Here is a 15,028-nt window from a genome sequence, read left to right on the forward strand (position 1 = left end):
AACAAGGCGGGACCGCCCCACGATTTTGACCTCATAAGTATCTGAACAGAAATTTCAATAGTTCTTTAAAAAAGCACATCAAATTACAGGCTATGGATTTAGGTGCAAATTTGTTCTTGCCAGATCTGCGGAATATTCATTTGTCTGTTATTTATCACGGGGGAAAGGGGAACAAACACGTGGCACAATGTCATGAAAGTGAGCGAGGCAAACAAAAATCAACAGTTTGAATATGTTTTTAATTGAATATGGGCTTATTCATGTGAAGCGTATAGGCGGGGTTCTACAAAGGCACATTGCCAGCAGATTGGAAGTGTGTTGGCCCAATTAGCATTTTCAAATTGGCTAATATTTCGATTGACTTAAATGTATATTATTTGATTCCCCCTTGGTTTATTAATTCACGTCATTAAATGTTAGTTTTTTTGTGTGTCAGAAACCTTTCAAATTGATTTTGACTTTAGTGGGAGTTTCTTTCTCATTCAGATTAAACGAGGGGGTTGACATCTTTGACAGCAATCCCTCTAGTTTTTTTTTTATTTATTGCACTGTTGCTGCCCTCCACCCCAACAGGACTCAAGTATTCCCTAAAGCTTTTATTTTCCCTCATCTTTCCCCTTCTCGCTCCCCTCTTTGTTAGAGACAGACCCTCTCTTTCACTCCCCCTCTCCTCACCACGCTGTCTTTTCGTTAGGGCTGAGGCAGGCAGGGAGAAGCACTGCTCCGAATAGTGACGGTGATCAGGAGACGACACACTCAGCCGCTGTTGTAAAATGCAAGAGGTGTACCAAGTGTCAGGCGCCACCGCTCGCCTTCTCTTCCTCCATCTCTCTCTATCGCTCTCCTGCTCTGCTCTGGTTGTCTCTATCTGCAGCTCGCTGGCTGGCTTCTCTCTCTCTCTCGCTCGTTGGCTGGGGCTTGGCTGGCCGAGCAGCGAAGTGTATTGACACAGTGGACTACCGGCAGCCTGGGGATTGTGTGCGTTGTGAGTACTCTATGAATACGTGGAGCTCCAAGTTGTTGTTTTGGCTGCCAGTGAATGGCCTTGTCCCTTGGAGGAACAACTTGAAGGTGATCGTCAGCAGCAGAGTCCAGGACGAGCAACCAGGAGTAGCTTCTGAAAGAGGAACAGACAGGAGGAATGGATGCTTGAGAAAAAGGAGAGAAAAGACCGAGATTGAGCCAGCTTCTCCTCAATGAGCAGCTTCTTCTCAATGAAAAATTTGTGAATAAGCGACTGTTTTTCAGAAAAGGAGAAAACCAAGTGACACTCTCGGACAGAGGGAAGTAACAAGAACCCCCCCCCCCCCACACATAATTTGTTTTTAGATGAATATGCCATTGGGTGGACACGAGGAAAGAAAGAGAAACACAGTCTTCAGTGATTCTGTTAATTTCTTATCTGGCATAAGTCTTTCTCTCTTTTTTTCTCTCTGTTTCTTTGTGTGTTTATTTTTCTTCAGTTAGTGTCGGCTGTGGCTTGTCACTTCTGTATAGCCGGTCTCTGGCGGAACAGCGCTAAGGAGAAGACGACTTGTGCTAAGGGACAGAGAAGGGGGACGTAAATAGTTTCCCTCCCAACTTCCCGCCACTCTCTACTTTTTTTTCTGACCTGCTTTCTCCGGACTCCAGGGGTGGCCCCCAAATGCGAGTGGCAAGGGAGCCATATTGTTTTTGAAACAAGGAAAGGGGGTGGTGGAAAAAAATATCCCCCTTCACACTCCTGAGAGCATATGGTTTAGCGAGTGGTGGCCAGCTGCTTACTAGCCACCCGCTAATTACGCTAACGTGACAACAGGGGCAGCTCTGTGCTCGGAGGAGACAGTCGTGCTACTGCTGGCTTTATTTTGGTGCTGACTGGAGCTATACGGAACAATAAGCTTGCGGGCACAAAGAATACAAAGAAGCAGTTGTTCTTGTTTTACTTCAAGCGTTTTGTAAGGAAAAGAAAAGGAGGCTGCTAATGAATGTCTTTACAGCTCCAGAGCCGCCAGAGCTCTAGCCCCAAGGCTCCCAGTTTATCAGCCACAGGAGGCTGAAGGAAGATGCTCTCCGCCAAGTCACCAGGGGCTACTCTTGACGAATGCTGTGGCAGTGCAGTGGTGCCTTGTTCGTTTTGTCCTGAGGGCTGCCGGGAGACCAGTGGGAAGTGGAATTGTTGACCAAGGCGGTGAAGAGATCAAGGAGGCTCCTTACTGTGGAATTACTGTACCTTTTTGAACTTTCAGGTGCACATACGTGTGGTTGGTGCACGCGTACACACACACACTAGTTCACACATACACTTTCATACTGTATGTTTACTCACTCCCCACACATACAATCTGTCGTGGTCCCCTTCCAGTGCTTGGATTAAAATGGAGGTAGTGTGGGCAGGTGGGGGGCTGTAGGAGCGGAGGCCCAGACCCGTCTGTCCTTTTCCCACACATGGATGTTATTAGTTTCCAAAATTAGTTGCCTGGAAACCTCTAAAAGCTTCTGGCCACGTCTTTCTGAAAGCAAATGCAACTCCCTCCCCAACGGCGGATCACAGCTTGAGTCAGAGCTGAATCTACCAGCGATTACCCAGCCTATCATTCTCTCCTCCTCTTCTCTCGTTTCGCGTGTCCTTTTTATTCCGTGGTTCTTCTTCTCCCACCCTGTTACTCGTACCTCCCCGTTGGGGGGGGACCCTGGAAGTGGAGTATGACCAGCTGCCATTACCCCACGCCGCCCCCGGAGCGGGACCGGATGTACCAACACAAGGTGTCCCTGATGGTGCGATACTTTATGATCCCCTGTAACATATGTCTCATCCTGCTGGCCACCTCCACGCTGGGCTTCGCCGTGCTGCTCTTCCTCAACAACTGTACGTCCATCAATAGTACTACTACTACTACACACACACACACACACACACACACACACACACACACACACACACACCCTGCTACAGTACAATGTACTCCCTCGGTCCCTCTGTAGCCACCATGTGTTTGTGTGTCTTGGTCAATAGTATGAAGGCTTTACGTGAGTGCATTTGCTTGCCAGATGTATATGTATACTTGGGGGAATGCTGAATGAGTATGCAAGGATAGCTTTTGGTACAAGAAAAGTAATGGGTCAGTAGGATCTTAATTGACATAGACTGTAAAACACCATACAGTGTCTGAAGTCTCTACCTCAAGATATGAAAGACTGGTCCACTTGACCTCTGCCGGTGCTATCTGAAAGGCTGAGGCTGAATGAAGTGTGTGTGTGGGGGGATATCTCAGCTGCTAAAAGTCAGCTTTCCTTCAACGCCCAGCCCAAGCAGCCTTCCTTTTGAGTCCTTTCTCTCCCCCAAAGCCTTTGGCATTTACTTTGAACTGTGGGATAAAGTAGCCAGATGAAATGACTTTGGACGAGAGAGAAAGCTCTTGGCATGGAGAATGTCTCCACTTGGAGTGGTTATCGGCCTAAATTGAAAATGGCCTGATGGTGAGTAAGCTTCTTTCTGTGCTTTGCCTGGTGGCTGGTAGATGAGCAGCAACATTACCATTAAGCAACACTAGAGTGACCTTTTGGAGAGCGAGTGCGTTTGCGGGTGACATATTGTCTGTAAGTTGGATAATGGGGACTATCTGTCTTCGAAGTTACGCTTAATTGGTTTGTGTTTTACCTGAATTACAGTTTTCAGTAAAGTCTTCAAAGCTTTATATCAATGAGTGTTAATTTGGCTCTGTGCAACGGGATTAAAATAGCAACACCCCAGTATCACTGGAGTCCCAATTTGTTTCCTGACACCCACATAGGTGTTCCACTACAGTACCTGACGTATGCATTTTCAGCACTGCTTATTCAGTGTCATGTGCAGGCTATTTCTGAGTACTAGAATCCTGTGTCAGTTGTGTTGTCTGAGCAAAAGGTTCAAGACTAATCAACACCCAGTCAAATACAGTTTAACACTGAAGGCGTTTAAAACTGTCTAGAGTATAATTAAAATAGAATAATGCATTAGATCTTGATTAAAGGGGCGGTGCAGTTAAAAGTAATTTCCTGTTTTTTTGGTTAATATTTCCATACTATGAGGTCCAAATAACACTCTGAAATTGTGAAAGAGCTGTTTGTAAAAAATGCCTGGAATTTCAACCTGTTCAGGTGTGATGGAATTTTTGGCCCAGATCATGACATCACAATCTGATCTGAATTTTCTAACCAATTCATTTTTTATTTACATATGTATCCTTCTACTTTTAAATGGATATGCGGAGTCTAGACAATCCTATACGTCAATCAAGGCTGTGTATGTAAATATGTAATCATTTGTATCGACACCCACACAATCAGACTGAGCATTTCAATGGCACAAGGAAGGAAATTAAAAATAATATATTTTGATTTATTTTCATGAAATAAATACACACAATTCAATTTCAATTCAGAAAGTACTCCAAATTCCAGTTCAAAATGTTTCTCATTGAAGAAAAGTGTAATTTCCGTGTAATTCCTGAATTGACTGGAATTGAAATAGAAATTACCCCAACCCTGGTACTATTTGACTATAACAGTACATAACACAGGCATTATTGCAGCAGGGACATGTATAAGGGAGAAGACAATTAGCTAACGCACCGATTTGGAAAGAAAAACCCTACATGGGGGTGGGATGGGATCCAATCTCTTTTGCTGTGTAGAGGTTGTCCTCATCAACGGATATTTCATTCATCATATGCCTATTTCAGGTATTTCATTTAAATGTATTCGTGAAAAGGGTAACTAGGATAATAATGAAACAAAACCTGAGTATGTTTCTGCATAAAATACCAATTATTATTGTTCATTCTGGTGAGCTGTATTGGACCTTTCATCACGCAGATACTCTATTAAAACCTGTTCGATAAACCCAAGCCAGAGGAGTATCATCTCTGCTTTTTTTTGGAGCAACTCAATTACCATGGCTCACCCCATGGGAAAGTCCTAGAGTCTTCCCTTAACTAAAAAACCCTTTCTAACTCTCTCTCTCTCTTTTATTTCCTCCAGACAAACCTGTTCACTTCACACCAGCCCAGCCTCCTGACGGTAAGTCCTCTGGGAATTCTCTCACTAACATTACCCTACCTTCACCGGCTGATCACATCGTTTTGGCTCCCCTACCAATAATGACTTCACTTCTCTCTGGCTTTGAAGCGAGCTTCTTCACCCCTCTGAAAGCTGATGCTTTCAGTTTGAACCACCACCACCACCTTAGCATGGGAGACACGTCGCCGCTTCTGGTCTTTGATAACTTCATTTGTCTCTTACATGCTAGACTAGAGTGTTTCCAGCCTCATGACTCAGTAATACTAGTAGTCCTTCCTTCTTCCCCATTCAGAGCCTCACTCCTCTCCTCCCTTTAGCTGTTGCCAAATGTAGGCCAGGGACACACGGAGGTTCCAGTTGTTCCACTACGCCCAGTCCTGATATACGCCTCACTTTCCGGCGTAATTCCACAGATGGGAATCTCTATGCAGGGCTATTGTTTCAGTTGTTTGCTGGGCGTGCTACGAGAGCCATTAATTTATTGGCAAATGGCGGACCTCCAGACTCTTTAATTGGAGGGAAACAGCTGGTTTCTGGCTCGGTCATGAATATTTAGGGTGGCAGGTAGCCTAGCAGTTAAGTGCGTTGGGCCCGGTAACCAAAAGGTTGCTGGTTCAAGTCCCCGAGCCGACTAGGTGTTAAATCTGTCTGTGCCATTGAGCAAGGCACTTAACCATAATTGCTCCTGTTAGTCGCTCTGGATAAGTGATGTAAATGCAACAAACTCTTGAAACACTGTTTGGTAGTCCCTGGATTTCTGACAGACATTCAGACCAGTGGACTCCTGGTAGTGCTGAGATGTGTAGCTTTACACACAGTGTAGGGGCTACAAACCAAAGGTTGGCTAAAGATCCGAGCCTCTATCTACAGAAGCTGTGAATAAAAGCACTGCTGGGGGCTAGACAAATCTGTCCAATAATTGCTCAATCACTACCTTCATAGGTTGGCCATTGGCAAAAGCTGTTTGTCAGAAAGGGAGCTGTTGTGTTAAAATGTATCAATTTATAGCGGCTTTAGACAATAGATGTGATTGTCTCGCTGAGCCATGACAATTACTTTTGTCGATGTGAAATAGTGTCCGCGGTATACGGCTGCAGAGTAATTGAGCTTGATTGAAGCGTTTCTCAACTTCGCCTCACCTTAATACCTGGTGAGACGAGAGAGATGTCTCCGGTTTAATTTTTCAGCTCCCTCAATCAAAGCGAGATGCTCCAAAGGTCCAGTCACGCAGCATCATGAACCGCCGCAGATATTTGTTTACTTTTTAATGACACACGAGATGGCTTCGACAAGTGATTTTGCTCTCGAGGAGAAGAGCTTTCGTGTCACCGAGCCAAGTTAAGTATGTGCGGGTCAGAAACTGAGGGCAGTCAAGTGAGGCAATACATCTTTCCCCCTCCCTCTGCATTTTCCCTCAGAAAACGATGGCTCTTATCGATTGCCGCCGCGCTCATATGGAAGTTTTGGCTTGTCTGAAGGGCGCAGTTTGTTTCTGCACTAGTCAAGCGTTTAAAAGGCTCTGCTGCCAGCCTTAATTACATTTCCAATAGTTGTGTAGGCTCTCAGTCAGCGGCAAAGGGTTGTTTTTATGGAAACATAAAGGAGAAGCAGTAGCTGTCTGCGGTCTTCAGTTGGCTCTGAGGGACACAGTGTCTGCGGGTCATTTAGTTTCTGTTGAGAATAGTGGGCCAATTAGAGATGGCCCTAATACACTAGCCACTCTCACATTACTTGCTGAATGTTGTCCTGTGGGGACATTGTGGTAGATGCTCCAGTTCCAAGGCTTGTATGTAGCTCCACCATTAGTCAAATCTGTTCTAAAGAAGGGGGCCATTCCACTGAACTTGTCCTCAGTTCCAAGGTCACACTCCCATATACTTAATTAACCAAAATCAGAGAGAAGATATTAAAGATTTTTATTTAAATATCCTCTTCGTTTCTGAACTTGTTATTATGCAGACGATTTCTCCTAGTTAGTGAGGAGAGATGGAGAGGTGTTTTTTATTGGTAGATCAGAACTAGAACTCCTATAGATTGCCACTGAGGTTGTGCTGTCTTTGCATCACAAGTCGAGAGCAGTTGCACAGTATTTGTGGTGCACACCACCTTCAGTTAGACGGCAGAACCTACCCAGTAAATGAGTGCTAATCACCAGCCGAAAAGTGAGTCACAAAGCACCCTTTAATTAGTCTCTCTGCTGCAGCTCAAAGCGCCATTTTTTGCACTCAGTACACAATAATTACTGCCTGTCGTCTCCAGATAATAATAAGACAGTTGTGACAGAGATTTACCCAGCCACAGAGAGCAAAGTCTCAGTCTGTCGCTCGAGGTAGAACGACATGGGTTGGACTCTGGTCCGATTGCTATAATGGCTATTATATGGTATTAATATGATTATTATATTTGATATTATGGCTTTCAAGCCAGTGACTCAAGCACCAGTTGGTCGGGTCCTGGCATTTGTCTTGCCACCTCTTGTCAGTCAGATTTAAGTAGAGTCAATGTACTCTCAAGTGAAGTGATGACCAACTGGTGACAGAGAGGTCTACTCTCCCTCAAAAAAATGTTATCTGGGGGAAATTGGGCCACAAAGACAAAACCAAGAAAACCAAATGGGAAACCTGAGCTACCTACAGTCAGGATTCATCTAGCTAGCTGTCTCCCACACACCTCTCCTGGCAGTAATGAATACACAAGCTGTGAATCCTTCAATTTGGCGTTATTCACCGAGAGTGTCCTCTGGAGGATACTCTGTACCAGCAGACATGGATGTTTGAATTGAAAAGTGATTTGATCGAGGACTGAGAGGGTTTCTGCAACGAAGGGGAAGGTGATTGTAGGCTTACTTACCCTCATCCCAGAACACTTCTGCCTCTCAAAAGATGTGACAAAACTTTCTCTGTAGCAGTTTTGAAAGATTCCCATCCCCTCCCCTCTCTCCACAAACTCCACTTCGATGAAAAACTGAGGAGAAAAAAACAGTTGAAGCTTTCCCTGTGTTCTTGACAGTACGCCTCACTCAGAGAGGCATAGAGGCAGAATTCATTATTACAGTTGCCTATTTTACTAAAATCTTCTTGTGTCATAGATTTATCACAAAAGAGGCCACACATCAACCTCATCTTTTGGGGGTGGGATACTGAGGATGGGGTCATATCAAGATATCAAAGGTAGCAGGACTGTAAACGCTCCTCTATACCCCAGATTATTATTTTGTTCAGTGAGAAACGAGATTGGCTTGTCATTCCTAGCCCTCGACGAGAACCATCAGCGGGTTTTTTGCCTTGACGTTATCAGGGCAAAGTTTGTTGCCCTCCAAAAGTATACAGACGCATCCACCCAAAACTGCCCTCTGTACCTCTCTTCCCCGGAAAGTCTGTCTCTCTTATGTACTTCTGTGGAGTCAGCAGACGCTTGCATAAGCATCTTTCCATACACACGCAGCGCTCGACTGGAAGCGATTTTCGGCAACCAGGAGGAACAAATCAGGCGAGTTTTGACATCTCCCCCCGTCATCAGCCATCAGACTCTCTGACAAGGCTCCCACTCAGCCTCACTGAGCAGAGGTGTGATGCGCCTCCGAGTATTGATTTGCGCTCTGAGAAAGGAGAGGCAGAAAAAACAGAAAAATATGTGGGTCAAAAGGAACATGCCTAGACTGGCAGGGATTCACCGCTGAGCCGATTTGTTCCTGATTCCTTGGCCAACAGCAATTGTTGATACTGGCAGACAGGGTATTTTGACATGCCCAGACATGTCGGCCCGATCAAACTTGCCTTGCCCTCGCGAAACCACCACGAACAGCCAGTGTATGGAGGTGTTGTAGCATGTCAGAGAGTGGGTAGATCAACTCCTGACAATGATGGGGTTGGATTTCTGGACAACAGACATCTAGCCTATCCCTGTCATACCTGAAGTCTGAAATACAGTCAGGTTCATAATTGTTGGCACCCTTGATAAGATGAGCAAAAAATACTGAGCTATATTTTCAAAGAAATGGGAAAATTGTATTATTTTATCCTTATACAGAGAAAGAGATTTTCAGTGGTATAAAGTACTACTTAAGTCGTTTTTGGGGTATCTGTACTTTACTATTTATATTTTTGGCAACTTTTACTTTAACTTCAATACATTCCTTAAGAAAATAATGTACTTTTTACTCCATACATTTTCCCTGACACCCAAAAGTACTCGTTACATTTTAACAGGAAAATGGTCCAATTCATCCCTACTGCCTATGATCTGGTGGACTCACTAAACTATGTCTGAGTGTTAGAGTGCTCCCCTGGCTATCCGTCAATTTAAAAAATAAAATACAATTATGCTGTCTAGTTTGCTTAATATAAGGAACTTGAAATGATTTATACTTTTACTTTTGATACCTAAGTACATTTTAGCAATTCCATTTACTTTTAATACTTAAGTATATTTAAAACCAAATACTTTGACTTTTACTCAAGTAGTATTTTACTGGGTGACTTCACTTTTACTTGAGTAATTTTCTATAAATGTATCTTTACTTTTACTTAGTATGACAATTGAGTACTTTTTCCACTACTGGAGATTTTGTTGAACAAGTAATAAAAAAAAGATGTGGGTCAAAATTTTTAGCACCCCTATTTTCAATACTATAGTACCCTCCCCTTGCAAGGATAACAACACTGAGCCTTTTTCAAAAAGGTTTTATGAGATTGGAGAACACGTTGGGAGGGATCTTAGACCATTCCTCCATACAAAATCCTTCCAGATCCTTGATATACTTAGTCTGCTCTTATGGACTGCCCTCTTCAATTCAAACCACGGGTATTCAATAGGGTCCAGAGACTGAGATGGCCATTGCAAAATGTAGATTTTGTGGTCAATTAGGTTGGGGTTATTGTCTTGCTGGAAGATCCACTTGCGGCCAAGTGTCAGCCTCCTGGCAGAGGAAACCAGGTTTCTGACAAAAATGTCCTAGTAGCCTACTTGGTAAAGTTCATGGTTCAATTAACCTTAACAAGGGCCCAAGGACCAGTGAAAGTAAAATAGCCCCATAACATCAAAGATCCACCACCATATTTTACAGTAGGTATGAATGGAGTACCTATTTCAGGTACTCCCAGCAGTGCTATCTATGGTCAGATGAAATTAAAATAGAGCTCTTTGGCCAGGAGGCTGACACTTGGCAGCAGTGTTCCAGCAAGACAATAACCTAGGGATGCAACGATTCACAAATACTCATCGGTGCAGGTTCAAATGTTTAAGATATGAGTGCATCAGTCTGTGGGAGCCCAAACCAATCCAAATGAAGAATGCATTGGTCAGAAAACTGATTTAAACCTTATTAATCGGTTCACTAATGTTGTTTTACTCATTGTATTATTTCTGAAAATAACTCTTATATGTTGACTAAATGAATGGGTCCTCTCCTTCAGTTCAGTAGTATATCAAACCTTTATGCATGTAACTGCCTATGACTGTCGGATAACTGATGCTCCTGCCAACGAGAGGTAGGCTTATCCCTAGTCTTGTAATATGCAATTCATCTGGCACCTTCAGCATTCAGATGCTTGTAAAATGGCTTTCATCATTTCAAATCATAGGTTGTCACTGAACTAATAAATCCTATGTAATTTCCTGGTAGTTGTTACTAAATGCACTGTAGAAAATTGTGTTTTACCAGAGTTGTGTAGCCTACTAGAGTGGACCCAACTCGTATCCAACTGCTGATTGGGGTTTTCGATCATTCAGATTTTATTTCGATTGTTCAGGTTCACCATAACACATAGTTTTGGTAGTTTTGCTTTAAACAGTTAGTGTATTTGGTCATTTTTACATGAACAGGATAATTTCATAAAGGACAACAATCAATTCGCATTCATTGCTCGGAGCAGTAGAAGCTCTCTGTCAAATTCCAAATGGTCTAAACCATTTGCTTTCGAGACGGGTAAAATCCAAAACTGCATTATATTAATTGGCTAAATGCCGTGCTAGTTTCTAGACATAAATATTGACATAATACTAGCTCAAAACATTTTCAATCTGCAAAAAACGAAATCAGTGGGTGATGATGAGTTCAGATAAGAAGTGGGGGGGACAAAAACCATACATTTCCCCCAGCCCTAACCTGATAGTGAGGTGGTAGATGCTCAGTCTGCCCAAGGGCTCAGCTCAGGTGCCGAATCATTTCAAACAAAAAAATATCGTTACTGTATTGTATCGGAGCCCATGCATCTAGACGCGTATCGAATCATTAATGAAAGGAGAGATGCACATCCCTACAACAGCTCCAAGCACTAATCAAAATCCACAAAGAAATGGTTGACCACAAAATCCATTTTTTTCAGTCTACAGACTTCAACCCCATTGAAAACATATGGTTTGAGTTGAAGAGTGTATAATAATAATAAGTACCATTAGAGCAGATGAAGGATATCAAGGATCTGGGAAAATTATTTATATAGGAATGGTCTAAAATCACTCTCAACGTGTTCTCCAATCGCATAAAACATTTTAGAAAAAGGCTCAGTGTCGTATCCTTGCAAGGTGAGGAGGTACTGAAAGGTATTGAAAACAGTGGTGTCAATAACTGAGCCCTATTTTTATTACTTAAACAAAATCTCTTTCTCTGAGAAATTGTATTAGTATAAAATAATATTGAGCAGACAATGTATACTAAACAGAAATATAAACGCAACAAGTAACAATTTCAAAGATTTTACGGAGTTACAGTTCATATGAGTGTCATGTTTTTCAAAAGGACGGGACCAAAGCACAGCGTGCGTATAGTTCCACATATTTATTTCAAAGTGAAACTTAACAAAACAACATAGACCAAAATGAACGTGTCGTTCGTAGCACACAGTGCACTAAACAAAACAATATTCCACCAAACACAGGTGGAAAAAAGGCTACCTAAATATGATCCCCAATTAGAGGCAACGATTACCAGCTGCCTCTAATTGGGAACCATACAACTCACCAACATAGAAATACAATGACTAGAACACCCCCCTAGTCACGCTCTGACCTAAACACCATAGAGAAGCAAGGGCACTCTATGGTCAGGGCGTGACAATGAGGAAATCAGTCAATTGAAATCAATTCATTAGGCCCTGATCTATGGATTTCACATGACTGGGAATATTCAGACCTCTTGACTTTTTCCACATTTTGTTAGGCTACAGCCTTATTCTAAAATTGATTAAATGTTTTTTTTTCCTTTATCAATCTACACACAATACCCCATAATGACAAAGCAAAAACAGGTTTTTAGAAATGTTTGCTAATTTATTACAAATAAAAAATGATAATTACATTAGTATTCAGACCCTTTACTCACTACTTTGTTGAAGCACCTTTGGTAGCTATTACAACCTTGAGTCTTCCTGGGTATGATGCTACAAGTTTGGCACACCTGTATTTTGAGGAGTTTCTCACATTCTTCTCTGTAGATCCGCTCAAGCTCTGTCAGGTTGGATTGGGAGCGTTGCTGCACAGCTATTTTCAGGTCTCTCCAGTAGATGTTTGATTGGATTCAATTCTGGGCTCTGGTTGGGCCACTCAAGGACATTCAAAGTCTTTTCCCGAAGCCATTCCTGCATTGTCTTGGCTGTGTGCTTAGGGTCGTGGTCCTGTTGGTATGTGAACCTTCGCCCCAGTCTGAGGTCCTGAGAGCTCTGGAGCAGGTTTTCATCAAGGATCTCTCTGTACTTTGCTCCGTTCATCTTTGCCTCTATCCTGACTAGTATCCCAGTCCCAGAAAAACATCTCCACAGCATGATGCTGCCACCACCATGCTTCACTGTAGGGATGGTGCTAGGTTTCCTCCAGACATGACGCTTGGCAAACAGGCCAAAGAGTTCAATCTTGGTTTCATCAGACCAGAGTATCTTGTTTCTCATGGTCTGAGAGTCTTTAGGTGCCTTTTGGCAAACTCCAAGTGGGCTGTCATGTCCTTTTACTGAGGAGTGGCTTCCGTCTGGTCACTCTACCATAAAAGCCTGATTGGTGGAGTGCTGCAGAGGTGGTTGTCCTTCTGGAAGGTTCTCTGATCTCCACAGAGGAACTCTGGAGCTCTGTCAGAGTGACCATCAGGTTCTTGGTCACCTCCCTGAACAAGGCCCTTCTCCCCTGATTGCTCAATTTGGCCGGCCGGCCGGCCAGCTCTAGGAATAGTCTTAGTGGTTCCAAACTTCTTCCATTTAAGAATGATGGAGGCCACTGTGTTTTTGGAGACTTTCAATGCTGCAGAAATGTTTTGGTACCCTTCCCCAGATCTGTGCCTCGACACAATTCTGTCTCGGAGCTCTACGGACAATTCTTTCGACCTCATGGCTTGGTTTTAGCTCTGACATGCACTGTCAACTGTGGGACCTTATATAGACAGGTGTGTATCTTTCCAAATCATGTCCAATCATTGGACTCCAATGTAGAAACATCTCAAGGATGATCAATGGAAACAGAATGCACCTGAGCTCAATTTCGAGTCTCATAGCAAAGGGCCTGAATAGTTATGTAAATAAGGTATTTCTGTTTTTTTTTTTTTATTAATTTTGCAAAACATCCCAAAAACCTGTTTTCACTTTGTCATTATGGGGTATTGTGTGTAGATTGCTGAGGATTTTATTTAATCCATTTCAGAATAAGGCTGCAACGTAACAATGTGGAAAAAGTAAAGGGGTCTGAATACTTTCCGAAGGCACTGTATGTCCATCAGGATTTCTTAGGTTTCCTTTCCTAGGATATAGGGGCTTGCCAGATAGTGACACTAAATTGAGTCAGTGTAGCCTACGGAATTGCTTTGGGGACAGAGCCGTTTATTTGACTCCCCAATTTGCATTTGTAGATTATCTGCAGATAAATTATGAAAACATTTGATGAAGATGGTGAATCATCACTGCAGGAACAATAACTAGTGGAGAGTCTCATTCTGGTCCAAATATGATAATTAGGGCCCTCACGGAATCCAGGCATTACAACTGAATTTGACAATTTTCAAAAATGTATTGACCTTAGTTAGGGAATCAACTAAATGTATAAAAACATGTATTAATTAGCCAAAGTGTATCATAAGACATGAACACAATGCATCAATGATTTGTATCTCCTGCAACTTTCTGAAGAGGCAATGAAAATCCCCCTATCTGTGTGTGTGGTGTGCTTGTCTATCACTTTGTGTAGCCGTTAGCGATGATGCTAATGAAAACAGTCTTCTGGTAAATGGAAAGGCTTTCCCAAAAACCTTCTCAATTAAATGTTATCCACAAAGTAGCCTATGCTTACCTGGAAGAAAGATTATTTTAATCTATCCAGTGGGTAATTGTTTTGCAAACTATAGCATCACATGTGCACTACAAAACCACTGTTAAACAACAGCCGCTTGCAAGGTGCACACTTGAATTAAAGAGTAACTACAGCCAAAAATAAATAATTCTCCGATTTTTTTCCAGACCTCAAAAGTGGTCTCCTGATGTGGTTAAAGCATTGTTGGGGACTTACAACATCCAAATGTGTTGGGTTTTTTTCTATAAAAACGTTGAAGAACCGTAACAAGGCTAAAGAAAACGGTGAAAACAGAATTTGGGAAAGAACAGAATGGAATCAGGCAAAAAATAGACCACATTTTATAAGGCCCTACCTAATGATATTGTTTTATGAATTAAGCTCATGTAAAATCATAAAGATATGCTGTACTTAGTTCCTTCAGAAAGTATTCACACCCCTTGACTTTTTCCATATTTTGTTGTTACAAAGTGGGATTTTATGTCAACGATCTACACAAAATACTCTGTCAAAGTAGAAGAAAAATTCTAGCATTTGTAAAAAGAAATATATATATGAAAAATAAAACACTAATAATAGTTAGTGATTAGATAAATTGATTAGATAAATGATTAGATAAATATTGAACCCCTGAGTCAATATGTGTAAGAATCAAATTTGACAGCGATTACGGCTATGAGTCTTTCTGGGTAAGTCTCTAAGAGCTTTGCACACCTGGATTGTA

General features: G+C 42.3%; 1 protein-coding gene across 3 annotated transcripts in view; it reads left to right on the forward strand.

The window, feature by feature from the left end:
- LOC106566949 (agrin) overlaps window positions 1-15,028 on the forward strand; it is a 400,773-nt gene that overhangs the window by 162,536 nt on the left and 223,209 nt on the right. For 2 of the 3 annotated variants that reach the window (XM_082960174.1, XM_082960173.1), the window contains exon 3: window positions 5,002-5,040. In XM_082960174.1, coding sequence (XP_082816300.1) covers window positions 5,002-5,040 — 39 coding nt within the window. Of the gene's footprint in view, window positions 1-577; window positions 2,849-5,001; window positions 5,041-15,028 lie in introns of those variants that run through there. The other variant, XM_082960175.1, reaches the window with a different exon arrangement.

This window comes from Salmo salar, chromosome 13, assembly GCF_965601325.2.
Source record: "Salmo salar chromosome 13, fSalSal1, whole genome shotgun sequence".
NCBI lineage: Eukaryota > Metazoa > Chordata > Actinopteri > Salmoniformes > Salmonidae > Salmo > Salmo salar.